Raw genomic sequence first — 15,500 nt, forward strand, 5'->3', positions numbered from 1 at the left:
TACACATTTAACGCTATAAGGATACAGACCAAGAGCTGAAAGTTGAATTACACCAGATCTGCTTGGCTAAATGGCCTCCTCCTGCATTTTCTGATTCAGCCACACAGGATGCTTTGATTGTGTTCATTCGTGAACAAATATTCTGGATGAAATGTGTGTGTTGGGGTGGGGTAATTAATAAATGACCCACTCGCAATGGCCAAAGGATTAGTGCTGTGGGGAGAGAAAGAATGAGCTTAAAGGCAAGATTAGCTATCAACATGCAAAGAAGTTAGAAAACAAGAAGGATGAGCTCACCTGGTTGCTACTCATAAGTAGATAGTGATTGTTAATTTGAAGTCATTTCTAAAATGGCAAAAGAGGCACAGAGGGTCACAGATTGGATATTGAAACCTGGAATAGCAACTTCTTTGCAACCCACCCAAAGTGCTTCAAAATGGCAGTAAGTAACTCATATATTTAGATTTAAAACTAAGTTAAATTAAAACAAAAATCAATGGTAATGACAACATAGGGAAAGCTTTAAACGACTAATAATTAAAATCGACAAAGTTGATCAATTTGTTTAGTTGCACAGACTAACAGATGGATAAATAAAACAGAATTGCAAAAGAGTTGTTTCAGCTGTTAAAAGTTTGTAGTACTCCAGTGTTGTATGATTAAGTGTGGCTCCATGGAGTGGAAGTTTTTGAGTTACTGTGCTACAGATGTAAAATGAATCAGTTGGTGTAATTTAAGAAATGACACTTGAATTACTATAAGATAGATGATAGGTATGGCACTCTACTATAGATAACTCTGCAAAAGAGAACAGTCCATTGGGAATAGCAGATCATCGAATTATTCTTAAGGTGGGCACATTATCTAACTGAGAACAATTGATAACAGAAGATTAAAAAGGTGGTGGTTAGATAATGTTGCAGAATAGGCAGAGGTTGATAAAATCCATCATTACAAAGAGCATTAGTCACCTTATCTGCAAAACAGAGGAGCAAGATGAACAGTGAAATACAATGTGTGACAGAGGGTATTGTTTTATTATGTATGTACGTTCCAATCAGTTTCTACCCACTACCATCTCAGTAACTTCTTCAGACTAGTTCTCCAGTGATAATGTTAATAAAATGAATTATAATGTTAACGAAAAATAGCAGGAAAAAAATAGCTCCACTCTTGAAATACTTCAAATAGACACTGACTGTTGAAACTCCTTTCAATAAAACTTTTCTAACAATGTGTAATTTTTCTGCACATTACATTCTCCACCTGAATGCACAAGCACACCACAACCTCATCAAATGCAGAATTAGGACAAAGATATTTCTGAAAAGGAAAATGAAATTGTTGAACTTCAGAGGCAATAGATGTTCCAAAGGTATTTTGTCTTTTCATGATCAAACGGCTTGTTGGATTTACCATAAACATCGCATTTCAAGCATTTCACAGATGGCCTTTATTCAATACACATTTTTGCACTTTACACTTAGCAAGATGAAGAATGTCAGTAGTAAGGAATACAGTTCTTCTCTGGATGTGTCTATATCCACATTCAACTTGTCTTCTCTAGACCTCCACACAGTGTGAACTTGTTGACAGGAGTTTTTGAATAAAGCACCTATCAGAACTGGCTATGGTTCTTAGTCACCCTAGATCATGAAATGGAAGTCAGGTACCTCTCCAAAGGAATGAGATTTAATATTACATTAAAACAATCTTAGGAGAGCATGGAAAGACAGAATGCCATTGAATCTTAGCTCTTAACATCCCAAGGCTAAGCTCAGAGGTAAGTGAAGTAGTATGAAGCTACAGGCGAAGAGAGTTGAACAGTTAGTATGCATACAAATGGACTTGAAAGGAGCACAAAGAAAGGTTGACATGAAGAGACCAAAAAAAATGGAATTAGGATTAATTTATTCCAACAGTAAAATCTTCAGACTACAATCCATCCCCAAGTTGTAGGAAACACACTATCACCATTAAAATGGTGTCTTTGGCTGAGGGCCATGCAGTAGCCTGATACAATGCTCTACAGTGACACAACTATCTAGTCAAGAACTGGTGAAAGCCTGGGAAGAAATAGAAAAATTGGTAGGTTAGATTTCTGACTCAAATGGTTGTTGCAAACACTATTACAGGACTGAAAATGTGTTGCTGGAAAAGCGCAGCAGGTCAGGCAGAACCCAAGGAGCAGGAGAATCGACGTTTCGGGCATGAGCCCTTGGGTGCTGCCTGACCTGCTGCGCTTTTCCAGCAACACATTTTCAGCTCTGATCTCCAGCATCTGCAGAACTCACTTTCTCCAACACTATTACAGGACTCATAATTCACTGCTTTGCATCAAACTGCTTTAAAAATCATTTTAAAAAGTAACAGAAAATCATTAGAAATGTTGATAAATTGGTTTAAGCTTATTTTGATGCAGGATATGAACACTGATAGAGGGAAAACTTTCCAGATTTGACATCTAAATGCCAGCAAATGCTTTCAGGAAGATACAACCTAGGTGAAAGATAGAATAAAAAAAAGCTCTCAGCTTTGTACTGATATGGTACCTTAACCATAACTGTAGAACAACACCATTGTTAGATTTTCTGTTTTATGTTTTGGCTACTATGAACAGAGATGGCAACTTACTGTCAAAGTAACAATTAAGGCGGATAATGCTATGATCTTATCAATATTTTGCTTGAAATGCCTTCATCGGTGCTTCTACAATATTGGAGAATATGTATTTGACATGTATTGACAGACCTTGCTCAGAATGCAGGACAGTCACAAGGTAGGTTTAACATCAAATTATACATTTATTACTTTAGCTGAAAAGAATAGTTTTGGTGCTGAATCTGAGCAAAACATTTTTAAACTGCAAAGACTAAGAAGAAATGAAATTTATTAAATAGGAATCAAAAATTATACAGAGAAATAAAACAGTAGAAAAGAAACAGAGTTAAAAGAAATAGCTACTGGAAATCTAAGGCGTGTGTGAGAACTACAGGTTTAGGGAAATGTTAATACCACAATTCCTGACATGGCTTGACTATTTCTTTAACCATTCCCTATAATCCTGGCAAATAACACCAAATGACAATGGAAGGCACAGAACTGTGAACGTACATTGATTTCTAATTGAGTTGAAATTCTAAATCTACTTTAGTTGAAACTTCAGCAGTCAACATTAAAGTTTTGCTATTGCATACAGGATGGACCTTATTTTCTTTAATACTGTTCATGGTTTGATAGTTAATTAAGAGTTGTTTTATTACACAATTACAGAAGTTGAAAAATTATGAAGTTGGCTTTGTGAGAATAGAGTTACAGACAGGAACCGAATTTATTCATCCTGGTTGGATTCTTCACTTTCTTCGATTGGGATACAGACACGACGAGTGCCAAATTCATATTTTCTGATGTTTTCCAGGGTTAGTCCTCGTCTTCCAAAACGGCCCACAGGCCTTATTCCACGTCCAGTATACCAAGAGGAATCAATATCAGCATCTGTGAAACAAGTCATGAAGATTTATATAATTAGTATTTGCGGCCTATGACAGATCATGTAATTCAACAAAAAAAAATCTACATCAGAATGTCTTTCATTTTACTTCAAAATGGTCTTCCTCTGGTCTTGAAAATAGTAATCCAAAAGTTTCAAGCGTGTTAGAAGTCTTTCATGCCTTGCCTTTGTGTAATGTTTGTAGTTTCTATATTGAAAAAAGGAATGATCACCTTAATGGGAATGTACTAAAGGTCCCCCAACAGTCAGAGGGAAACTGAGGCACATTATGTAGAGAGATCTCAGATATGTAAGAATAATAGGGTTGTGATAGTGTGGGATTTTAATTTTCCAAATGTTAACTGGGACTGCCATATAGTTAAAAGCTTGGATGATGAGGAATTTGTTAAATGTATTCAAACAAATTTTCTTTATCAACATGTACATGTATCTAGTAGAGAAGGAGCAAACCTTGAGCTTCTCTTGGGAAATAAGGCATAGCAAGTGACTGAAGTGTTAGTGGGGAAACATCTTGGGATGAGTGATCATAATTCTGTTAGTTTTAAAATAGCTATGGAAAAGGATAAGCCTTCCATTAAAGTTCTTAATGGAGTAAGGCAAAGTTTAATTGTATGAGACAAGAACTTTCAAACGTTGATTGGAATAGACTGTTCACAGATAATGGGGGGACTAACAAGTGGGAGGCTTTCAGAAGTGTGATAACAAGTGGCATTATGTTCCTGTTAGACTGAAGGGTAAGGCTGGTGACAGTAGGGAACAATGGATGAATAAGGATATTGAGGTTGTAATCAAGAATAAGAAAGAATCATGTATTAGATATAGACAACTGGAATCAAAATGAACCTCTTAATAGGGAAATCTGGATGACAATGAGAGGATATGAGAGGCTTGGCAGATAAGGTTAAGGATAATTTAAAGAGATTCTACAAGTACATTAAGAGCAACTGAGCACGCAGAGAGAGAATAGGACCCTTAAAGATCAATGAGGTCATCTTTGTATTGAACCTCAGGTGTGGGAGAGATACTAAATTAATAATTTGCATCAGTTTTTACTGTGAAGAAAGAAATGGAGGCTAGAGAACTCTGGGAAATAAATATTTATGTTTTGAAAACAGTTTAAATTACAGAAAGAAGTGCTGGAGGTCTTAGCAAACATGCAGGTGGATAAATCTCCAGGACCTGATCAGGTGTATCCCAGAGTCTAGATCAGAGTCGTACTGGAAAAGCACAGCAGGTCAGGCAGCATTCGAGGAGCAGGAAAATTGACATTTTGGGCAAAGGCCCTTCATCAGGAATAGAGGCAGAAAGCCTTCAGGGTGGAAAGATAAATGGAGTTGGGGGGGGGGGCGGGGCGTTGGGGGAGGGTGTGTGGGACTGGGGAGAAAGTAGCAAAGAGTACAATGGGCGAATGGGGGTGGGGATAGAGGTGATAGGTCAGAGGGGAGGGTGGAGCGGATAGGTGGGATGGGAGATTGGCAGGTAAGACAGGTCATGGGAACAGTGCTGAGCTGGTAGGTTGGAACTGGGGTAAGGTGGGGAAGGGAAATAAGGAAACTGGTGAAGTTCACATTGATGCCCTGGGGTTGAAGTGTTCCAAGGCGGAAGATGAGGTGTATCCCAGATGACGTGGAAAGTTAGGGAAGAAATTGCAGGGTGCCCAGAAGAAATATTTGTAATATCTGTAACCACGGGTGGGATATCGGAGGACTGGAGGATAGCTAACGTTGTGCCTTTATTTAAGAAAGGCTGTAAGGAGAAGCCTGGGAATTATAGACCTGTGAGCCTGACATCAGTGCTGGGTAAGTTGTTGGAGGTGATTCTGAAAAAGCATTTACATGCATTTGGAGAGGCCAGGACTGATTAGAGATAGACAGCATGGTTTAGTGAGAGGGAAATCATGTTTCACAAACTTGACTGAGTTTTTTTCAGCAAGTTACCAACAAAAGAGATTAATGAGGGCAAAGCGGTAGATGTTGGTTACATGAACTTCAAAGCATTTGGCAAGACTAATGCCTAATGGTAGACTAATTAGTAAAGTTAGACCATATGGCATTCAGGGTGAGCTAGCCAACTGGATACAAAATTGGCCTGATGGTAGAAGAAAGAGGCTGGTGGGGGAAACAGTCTTTCAGACTGGAAGCCTGTGATCAGTGGTGTTCCACAGAGATCAGTACTGGGTCCACGTTTGCTTGTATTTATATTGAAGATTTGGTTGAGAATATAGAAGGCATGGTTAGTAAGTTTGCAGATGACACCAAAATTCGTAGAATAGTGGACAGTGAAGAAGGTTATCTAAGATTACAAAGAGATCTTGATCAATTGGGTCAATGGGCTGAGGCGTGGCAGATGGAGATTACTTTGGATAAATGTGAGGTATTGCATTTTGGAAAAGCAAACAAGGGCAGAACATATACAATTATGGTAGGGCCCTGGGTACTGTTGTAGAATAGAGAGACCTAGGCCTTTGGAATTTGCATCACAGGCAGACAGGATGGTTAAAAAGATCTTTAGCATGTTTGCCTTCATTGCTTAGACCTCTTGAGTATAAGAGTTGGGATGTCATGTTGAAATTGTACATGACATTAGCAAGGCCTTTTCTGGAGCACTGTGTGCAGTTCTGGTCATCATGCTAAAGGAAGAATATTATGAAATTGGAGAGAAAAGCTTTACCAGTATGTTGCTGGGAATAGGGGTTTGAGTTATAAAAATTGGCTAGACAGGCTGGGTCTTTTTTCATTGGAGCATAAGAGGTTGAAGGGTGACCTTATAGGGGTTTATAAAATCATGAGGGGCATAGATAATGTGAAAAACAAAGGACTTGTCCCCCGGGTGATGAAATTTAAAACTAGGTGGCACATTTTTGAGGTAAGAGGAGAAAGTTTTAGAAAGAACATGAGGGGCAACTCTTTGATTTTTTTTTTACACAGAGAGTGGTTCATGTGTGGAATGAACCGCCAGAGGAAGTGGTGGATGCAGGTACAGTTAAAACATTTAAGACATTTGGATAAGTACATCAATAGGAAAGGTGGAGAGAAATGGGCCAAACCCAGGCAGGTGGGATTAGTATAGTTTGGGAACATGGTCAGCATGACTGGTTGGCCACTGTTTCTGTGCTGTATAATCCTATAAGGGGTGGAATGGAGTTTTAAATGAACATCAAAAGCTAATGTTGCACAGGGGAAGCTCTTGAGCTTAAAACTGATGAAAGGTAAAAACATGGATCAGACATCTTCACACACAAATTAAGGAAAATGTGAGGTCAGGAAAATAATAGTAACCAGCTTATTTTGTACACTTACTGGTTGTTATAGTGGCACCAGTGCAGGCCTGGCAACAGATGCCACCTGTCCTTTCAGAAGCCTATTTATGCAGACATAAGTCAAAAGCAAGGGATTTAACAGGGATAGGGCCCCTCAAAAATCAGTAAGGCAACCTATGTGTGGAACCACAGGAGATGGGTGAGATACTAAATTAGTATTTTGCATCAGTGTTTACTAAGGAGAAGGTCATAGAAGATATAGAATGTGGGGAAATGGATGGTAACTACTTGAAAAATGTCCATATTACAAAGAAGGAGGTGCTGGATGTCTTGAAACACATAAAGATAGATAAATTCCCAGGATGTGGTCTGGCGTACCCTAGACTCTATGGGAAGCTAGGCAAGTCATTGCTGGGCCCCTTGCTGAGATATTTGTATCATCAATAGTTGCATGTGAGGTGCTGGAAGACTGGAGGTTGGCTCACGTAGTGCCACTATTTAAGAAAGGTGGTAAGGAAATGCCAAGCAATTATAGACCAGTGAGCATGACATCAGTGATAGGCAAATTATTGGAGGGAATCCCGAGGGACAGGATTATATGTATTTGGAAAGGCAAAAGGATAGTCAACATGGCTTTGTGTGTGGGAAATCATGTCTCACGAAGTTGATTGAGTTTTTTTGAAGAAGCAACAAAGACGATTGATGAGGGCAGAGCAATGGACATGATCTATATGAACTTCAGTAAGGCATTCAATGAGACTCCTTATGGCAGACTGGTTAGCAAGGTTAGATCACAAGGAATACAGGGTATTCAATTTGGATAGAGAACTGGCTCGAAGATAGAAGACAGAAGGTAGTGGTGGAGGGTTGTTTATCAGACTGGAGGCCTGTGACCAGTGAGGTGCCACAAGGATCATTGCTGAGTCCACTGCTTTTATCATTTATGTAAATGATTTGAATGTGAACAAAGGAAGTATAATTAGTAAGTTTATAAATAACACCAAAGTTGGAGGTGTAGTGGATAGCGAAGAAGGTTACCTCAGAGTACAATGGAATCTTGATCAGATGGGCCAATGGACTGAGAAGTGGCAGATGGAGCTTAATTTAGATAAATGTGAGGTGCGGCATTTTGGAAAGGCAAATCAGGACAGAACTTATACCCTTAAAGGTAAGGTTCTGGAGAGTGTTGCTGAACAAAGAGATCTTGGAGTGCAGATTTGTAGTTCCTTGAACGTGGAGTTGCAGGTAGATAGGATAGTGAAGAAGGCATTTGGTATGCCTTCCTTATTGGTCAGAGCATTGAGTATAGGAGTTGGGAGGTCATGTTGCAGCTGTACAGGATCTTGGTTAGGCCACTTTTGGAATATTGTGTGCAATTCTGGTCTCCCTTTTATAGGAAGGATGTTGTGAAACTTGAAAAGGTTCAGAAAAGAATTGCAAGGATGTTGCCAAGGTTGCCAATCATGAAGGACATGGATAGGATAAATAAACAAGGATTTTTCCCTGGGATGGGGGAGTCAAGAACTAGAGGGTGTAGATTTAGGGTAAGAGGGGAAAGATTTAAAAGAGACCTAAGGGGCAACTTCTTCATCCAGAGGGTGGTGCGTGAATGGAATGAGCTGCCAGAGGAAGTGGTGAAGGCTGGTACAATTACAGCATTTAAAAGGCATCTGAATGGGTATATGAATAGGAAGGGTTTAGAGGGATATAAGCCAAGTGCTGGCAAATGGGACTAGGTTGATTTAGGATATCTGGTCAGCATGGATGAGTTTGACCGAAGGGTCTGTTTCCATGCTGTACATCTCAATGACCTATGACTAAGTAGAGTTAAAAAGGTTTTGTTTAAAATTGACAGTGATTTTTATGCATGAAAAGGAAGGTGAAGCTTCTGCAAAATACCTAGTCTAACAAAAAGTATAGAAATAAGGATCCTTGAAGTCTTAGTTGCAAAAAGAATTCACTAATGTCAACAGTATTTTTCACTTTTCAAATGATCGCCATTCTAGTTACTCAATGTTTTATTAAATACCTCAATCCTTCCCCTCACTGCCAAAATCCACAACTCTAAAGTGTTTATGCTGCTTGCATTTAACGTCCTTCATCTAATTAATCCCTAAACTCTGTTATCCTCCATATGATGTTCCAGTTGAATTCCCTTATTCCATGGTAGCTAAGTTTTGTAATTACTTTTCCTTCAATGCAGTGAACAATTTATTTTGATCAACCTTGCCAATTCTATTCACAATGTTGAAAACATCAATTAGTTCCAAGGGAGTAGAAATTAGTCTGGAATAGTTTTGCAGCCAAAGGCACTGGAATCAACAGTAATTGTTCCTTGGGACTCATCATCATACTTGTCACATCTCAGTCAACACAGCCACAGGCCAAATGAGAACTTAAAGTTTTGACCACCCTTCCAGATAAATCCTAGAAGCAATGTTTCAGAAGGCTATATAACTGCACAGCACTCTAGCCTCAAAGGACAGTTTAATTTTAATTTAAAAATAAAATATTCACAATCTACCTTTCGTGTTGGAACTGATCAAAAGAGAAAATCCCAACACTTCCCTGTCTCAGAGACAAATTAACAACTTTTTAAAAGGGTCATTGGTGAGCATAAAGTCTTTATTTACAAATTTAAGAAGGCCTGGAGTATCTAAGATGAGTCTCACAAGGTTGGCAATGCTGGTGTGACTGGTACAGGGGCAGCATGTTACTATATTAGTAAGTCTCGAAAATTTAGAAATGGATGCTATCCATGTATCAATTTGAAGCTCAATGCCATTTCCAACGAAGATATGTCCAACCTAATTGAATGTGAATTGTTAATGGTTAATTCTCAGAACTCATTGTGCACCAACCCCTATTATTTCCACTCAAAAGCAATTATCCTCCTTTTGATTATACATCTTAGTAATATAGATACCATTCAGTTGGAACACTGACTAAATGCATAAAACAATTAAGAGATGCCTGCTCAATTAGCTGGAAGTTTACTCTCAAACCATTCCTTAGTAATCTAATATACAATTTTAAACTGATTTTAAAATAGGAGCTGAAGACACCAATAATACGGTTGTGTATTTATCAATCACATAATAAACTATTGCCCCTTACAAGCTAAAATCTACTGATTTAGCTAATCCTGGAGGGCACTTGAATCCAAGGTCCTCTGTCCAAACAGGGTTTGTAAGTTATAAAATTCAACCTGCATCATAGGTTTTAAGGCCATGTGTTTAATTGTATGCATATTTTCAAACAACTTCAAAATTAAATGGATTATTAGTTGACTGGTATGCATTATCATTCAAAGCAATGAACAAAAATCCAACCAAAAAATCCCCTCTCTTAATAATCATTTAAGCTTCTTATCAGCAGTGTCATTTCTTCAGTGGGGCAAGAAAAATTGTCTTACTAATGCTAAGTCCACAAGGATGTTCAACTGTGTTGAGGTGGTTGGCAAACCCACCTGTGTAAGGTTAATTTTCTTTCTTTGTCTTGTACTTATAATTATTCATTTCCTTCTATAATAGCAGGATTTTAAAAACCAAATCTAGTATGTTCTGGGGTATTGGAAGGCTAATTTATCCATATTCCAACTGCATTCAGCAGGTCTCTCTCAAACCATCCTCTTCCCCTCTCCAAAAATGCACAGCAGAAGTAAAATCATGACATTTAACTTATGATGTTTAAAAACTTGGGAATTGTTTCCAGTGTTAAGTTTGTACTAGTACTGTAATGTAAATGAGGCTGAAAGAAGTACCATGTCAAAATATTTTGCCCCATTTAACTTTAAATTTCTCTATGCAGATTGCAATTGATCTGATTGTGCATTGCTCCAATACAGATTGTGTATCACCTCTGTTTTTGTTTTCTGAGCAACTGCTTGTACTGTTCTTTTTTATAAAACCAAATCTCAATCCTCATGGAATCTCATAGGATCGCTACAGTGTGGAAGCAGGCCCTTCGGCCCAACAAGTGCACACCGACTCTCCAAAGAGTATCCCACCCAAACCCATTCCCCTACCCTATTCCTCTATATTTACCCCTGACTAATGCACCTAACTGACTCATCCCTGAAAACTATGGGCAATTTAGCTTGGCCAATTCACACTGTCTGCACGTCTTTGGATTGTCGGAGGAAACCGGAAAACCCGGAGGAAACTCGCAGACACGGGGATCTCTTGTGGGTGTCCCTGCAGAATTTTGATATAATGGTAAAAAGCAATAAAAAGATTAAGAGAAAGTTGTACCAGCATTTATAATTTGAAATATTAGTTATCTTCTTGGTTTTAAAATTTCCTTGACAAACTTTAAAATCACAAATTGAAAACATCATTGCTGGGTACAGAGCCTCATATTTGTACTCCCCTGTCAGAGACAAGATTGCAAATTTTACCATCTCTATTCTGCTTCGAAACGTTTGTGTACTTTAGCTGTAGAATAGAATAAATGTGTGATGAGGGTCTCCTTACATTATCTAAAATTCTCCCATAATCCTAGCCCAGTTAAGTACAATCCTGAAGCTCAATTCAGACACAAGACAAAATTCCCCTGATATTGTCCCATCGTATACTCCCAAAATGGGGGCAACAGAGTTCCTTCTGCTCTGCACCTTCAATATTCCTCTGCTGCAGCTATAAAAGAAGCAGTTCTAACTGCACAGTTTCTCATTAGAGCCATCCACTGGCATTTATAAAATGAAATTAACTGTTTGGAGCAATTGTGGTGCAGAACTGCATGCAAGATTAAGTCCTGTTATCAATGACTAGGACTGTTCTGAGCTGAGACTACAGAAATTAATTTTATTTAAATCTATTGTAACTAGCAGGGACTATTTTGGATAAGATTGTATTCCAAGGAGAAAGGCCCTGCAATATCCTATCTGTGAGAAATTCTCAGAGAAGCAAATCTATTCCCTCTTCCTTCAGATTTTGAACTTTTTAATGCACCAATACAATGGTGGTAAAAGTAAAATTGTGCAGATGATGGAAAACTTGCTGAGATTCACCAAGACTTTTTTTTTAAATACAATCATTGTATTTGGTTAACTATTTTCAAAAATCCACAACTCACAGAAATCCTATTGTTGCAGTGGAACATCATTGTCAGATGAAAACAACATCCATCTTGCTATTTCTTAACAGAAAACCAAAATAATCCAAAAATACTTCAAAGCTTTTTAATTTCATACATGACACAATAAAACTCTGAACTCTTGCAAATGTGATCTATTTAGAATTTTATGTTCTAAAACAAGAAATTCTTAATAAAGTTTTTTAAAGTGGGGTAATAAAACATTAAAAAAAACTCAAAATGATTTCGTTTTGTATTCCCCCAGAGTGTGAAGGTACGAAGTTGCATGGATGACAGTACAAGGATTACTGCAGAGCAACCTTCAGGATGTAGCTTGACATCGAGTGGACTTTGTACCAGCTGCAGTCTAAACTCAGCCACAGTGAAGTACAGCGTAAGGTTTCCTGTTGTTCAAATCTCGAACATTCCCATGATGCTAGCAGCAACTCCACAAGATTCGGTTAATTCTTTGCGAGTTAGTATTTTGTGGCATGTTGTTAGTATTTCCACACATACAGGGAACATTGTTCTCCCTTAACCGGAACAATTCCTCAACGTAGTGGAACCTCCCCTGCCAGGTCTGTGCACATTCCCTCCATTAATATGGCATATTGGCGACAGCGGACCCATTATGCCCTGATAAACCATAAACTGTGGAATTAGCTTGTTAGACCTCTATCAATTTGCCCTTTCAGATGCTCTTTAAAACTTGTCCCTTTGACCGTCTGCTCTCATATCCCTCTGATTTCGGTGTTAAATTTGCTTTGTGCTCCTAGGACGCACTTTGGACTTTTTTCCCCATTCTAAAGCTGTTATACAGGCACAAGTCATCCGTTGTTGAAGATGGCCCCATTGCAACTCAAGCATCAGCCCCTCACCGACCACAACCGAGCTTGGAAAAGGATACTTTGCAGCATTACATCCCACCTGCCTTTTACATTCTCACTAGGCAAAAGTTGTCCCTTATTTTTTTGCTCTTATGTTGTTCGGAGTTGTAGCAACCTGAGCTTTTACTAATACAACTCGGGATAAGACAACCACTTACTTCTGATCTCCACCGAGGAGCCTTGGACCCGAGAGTCCGCATCAGGAAACGCGAGGCACGCCAACAGGCAAAAGATACAGCAAACCGACAGTAGATTCATTCCTGGACAAGGCTTGGGGCAAATTCTCCCTGATGGGCGGTGGACGGAGCTTGAGCCAAGCGCTGCGGGGAATAAGTGAGCGCTCCTAGTCAGCAACATTATAACACTACAGAATAACTTTATATGAAATGCATCATTCAATTTAAAAATAAAACCCTGAGCTTCGAACAATTCTGAAAAAAAAGAAAGTTATGATGCGTGTTTGCACCAACAAAAAATGCATTCACAGTTTATCGAATGCAAGCAGAACTAAAGAGGATTTGCTGGCTCCCACCCAAGTTATGTACTCACCGCTTGGTATCAAACAGCCGGGTTGTGAAACTGCTTGGTCCCATTCACTGTCACCCGCTTTTTATTCTGTTATTTTGCGATTACGTCAGTGACTGGCAGAATCCACTTTGCCAAGTTCCACTTTACAGGCGTCACTCAGCCAGCGCCCTTCAGAGGGTATATTGCCCACCCACACTGGCGTCACCTGCACCCCGCCATGGCCTCGCCTCTCAGCATCCATCTCCTCGCATGCCTTTCCCTCTGCTCTTCCAGCTCTTCCGCCTCTCATGGAGCGATTCCTGAGCTTGTCTATATCTCAGTTATCGACTAACTTGCAAAATACTCCCTAACACAGCCTAAAGCCAAAACTTAATGTCGGCAATCATAGTTGACAAACACTTTCCGCATTTGTGTAACATTTTTGCAGTTTTTAATTGGAACTGTGAACCCATGTGAAACACGCTAATCCTCCAATATGGGCAATCCAAAAGGTAGCCTGAAGTACTCATAACTCTTTTTGTGATTGGCCAAATGAGCTCTCTCTCTCTCCCTGACTTTTTTTTTGCTTCAACCTCTGTAAAGAAAGCTTTCTGTTTTTGTATCCTCAATTAAAATGTAAAAATCAATCAATCATTAAAGTTGATAAATAGTAATATTAACTATAATGCAATAGATAGAATACACGTCAGTGACTGGCATGAGGGGATGTTGATCAATTATTCATAGAGGGAGTCTTATTTCTTAACAGCTTTGACAAAGCAGACATTGATTGGAAATGAAATAACTTTTTCCTAGTTGATCCAGTCTTCACTGAGATGTAACCTTTCTGTGTTGAGATATATCCATCCTATTTCTCTTTACATAGGCATGATATTATAGACTTTTCCTATGTCTTATACCTAGGGGTTAGCTTAGTGGTGCCATTCCCTTCTCTGAATCAGTCAATGTAGAATTTGTGCCTCATTGAGTGAAAACTAGAATATAGGATGAATGAGGTTGACCTTCAGTGGTGCAGGTTTGTCCCAAGAAAGTGACTGCTAGAACGTTGATAGTGCGTTTGCCTTTGGCACAGGATCTGAGCCTCACTTCAGAGAGCCTTAATGCATAGTGTGCAGCCTTGAACACTGCGATTATCCAGTTTGATACTTGAATCAAGAATGCAAGTGACCCTCCACTCCCACTGCCAATCCTTTTGTGGTTGTGGTTGGGTAAGGTTCCCACTTAAACAGAAAATACAATCTCAATAACTTCAAAGGAGGCAATGGAAAATCACCTCAGCTACTAGATAAGGTCTTTTCCCCAGGATGGGGGAGTCCAGAACTAGAGGTCATAGGTTTAAGGTGAGAAGGGAAATATTTAAAAGGGACCTGAGGGTAACCTTTTCATGCAGATGGTGGTGCTAATATTGAATGAGCTGCCAGAGGAAGTGGGGGAGGCTAGTACAATTACAGCATTTAAAAGGCATCTGGATGGGTATATGAATAGAAAGGGTTTAGAGGGATATGGGCCAAATGCTGGGACTACATTTTGTTCAGATATTTGGTTGTCATGGACGAGTTGGACCGAAGAGTCTGTTTTTGTGCTGTACGTCTCTATGACTCTATGGCTCTATGAATATGGTTCTGAGCTTGAGCAATTTGGGCCACTGCAGAAGGATAGAGGGCTGAGAATTCTCAGCAGATTCTAGGAAATTGAACCACTGCATGCACAGACAATTCAGGGAGATATTAAATAGGTCACCATCTGCAAATGGTGACGTTCCCATGCATCTGCTACACTTGTCCTTCTAAGTACCAGAGGGAACTTAGAATCAAAGGAGACTTAATGAATTGCCTCCTTAGTGCCAGATTAAAAGACTTCAATGAGAGGGAGGAAGGGCGCAATCCAGAAGTAATGATCATTGGATGAACCAATGACAAACAAAAGATAAGGGTTGAACTCCAACAGTCAGAGTTTAACAGCTCGGAAGGAAACAATGCCCAGTTATAGAGGACGATTGATGAGACAACATCTTGAATACTACAAGCAGTTTATGGCTCTTTATTTAAGAAATAATGTAAATATATTGGTGGTAGTTCACAGGTGGTTTGCTAGATTGGTACTTGGAATAGTCAGTGTCATATGAGAATAAGTTGGACAGGTTGGGCTTGTTTCCACTGGAGTTTAGAAGCATGAGGAGTGGCTTGATACAATCCTGAATGGTCTTCACAAGGTGGATATGGATGGATTGGTTGGATCA

The 15,500-nt window shown here is 39.2% G+C and overlaps 1 protein-coding gene across 2 annotated transcripts; it reads right to left on the bottom strand.

The window, feature by feature from the left end:
- Positions 1 to 1,273: 1,273 nt before the first annotated feature.
- On the bottom strand, positions 1,274 to 13,424 carry prlh (prolactin releasing hormone). Of its 2 annotated transcripts, XM_087988587.1 has the most exons (3): positions 13,283 to 13,424; positions 12,892 to 13,053; positions 1,274 to 3,495 (listed from the first exon to the last, which is right to left on the bottom strand). In XM_087988587.1, the coding sequence occupies exons 2-3, from the start codon at positions 12,989 to 12,991 to the stop codon at positions 3,332 to 3,334; spliced, it is 264 nt and encodes an 87-aa protein (XP_087844713.1). In that variant the 5' UTR covers positions 12,992 to 13,053; positions 13,283 to 13,424; the 3' UTR covers positions 1,274 to 3,331. The 2 variants fall into 2 exon arrangements, with proteins under 2 accessions (XP_087844713.1, XP_087844712.1); XM_087988586.1 differs by lacking the exon at positions 13,283 to 13,424 and having other exon boundaries at positions 12,892 to 13,154.
- Between the last annotated feature and the right edge of the window lie 2,076 nt (positions 13,425 to 15,500).

The sequence above is a fragment of the Chiloscyllium plagiosum genome, unplaced genomic scaffold (assembly GCF_037043375.1).
Source record: "Chiloscyllium plagiosum isolate Xiang-an unplaced genomic scaffold, Cpla_swu_hap1 HiC_scaffold_7, whole genome shotgun sequence".
In the NCBI taxonomy this organism is placed as follows: domain Eukaryota; kingdom Metazoa; phylum Chordata; class Chondrichthyes; order Orectolobiformes; family Hemiscylliidae; genus Chiloscyllium; species Chiloscyllium plagiosum.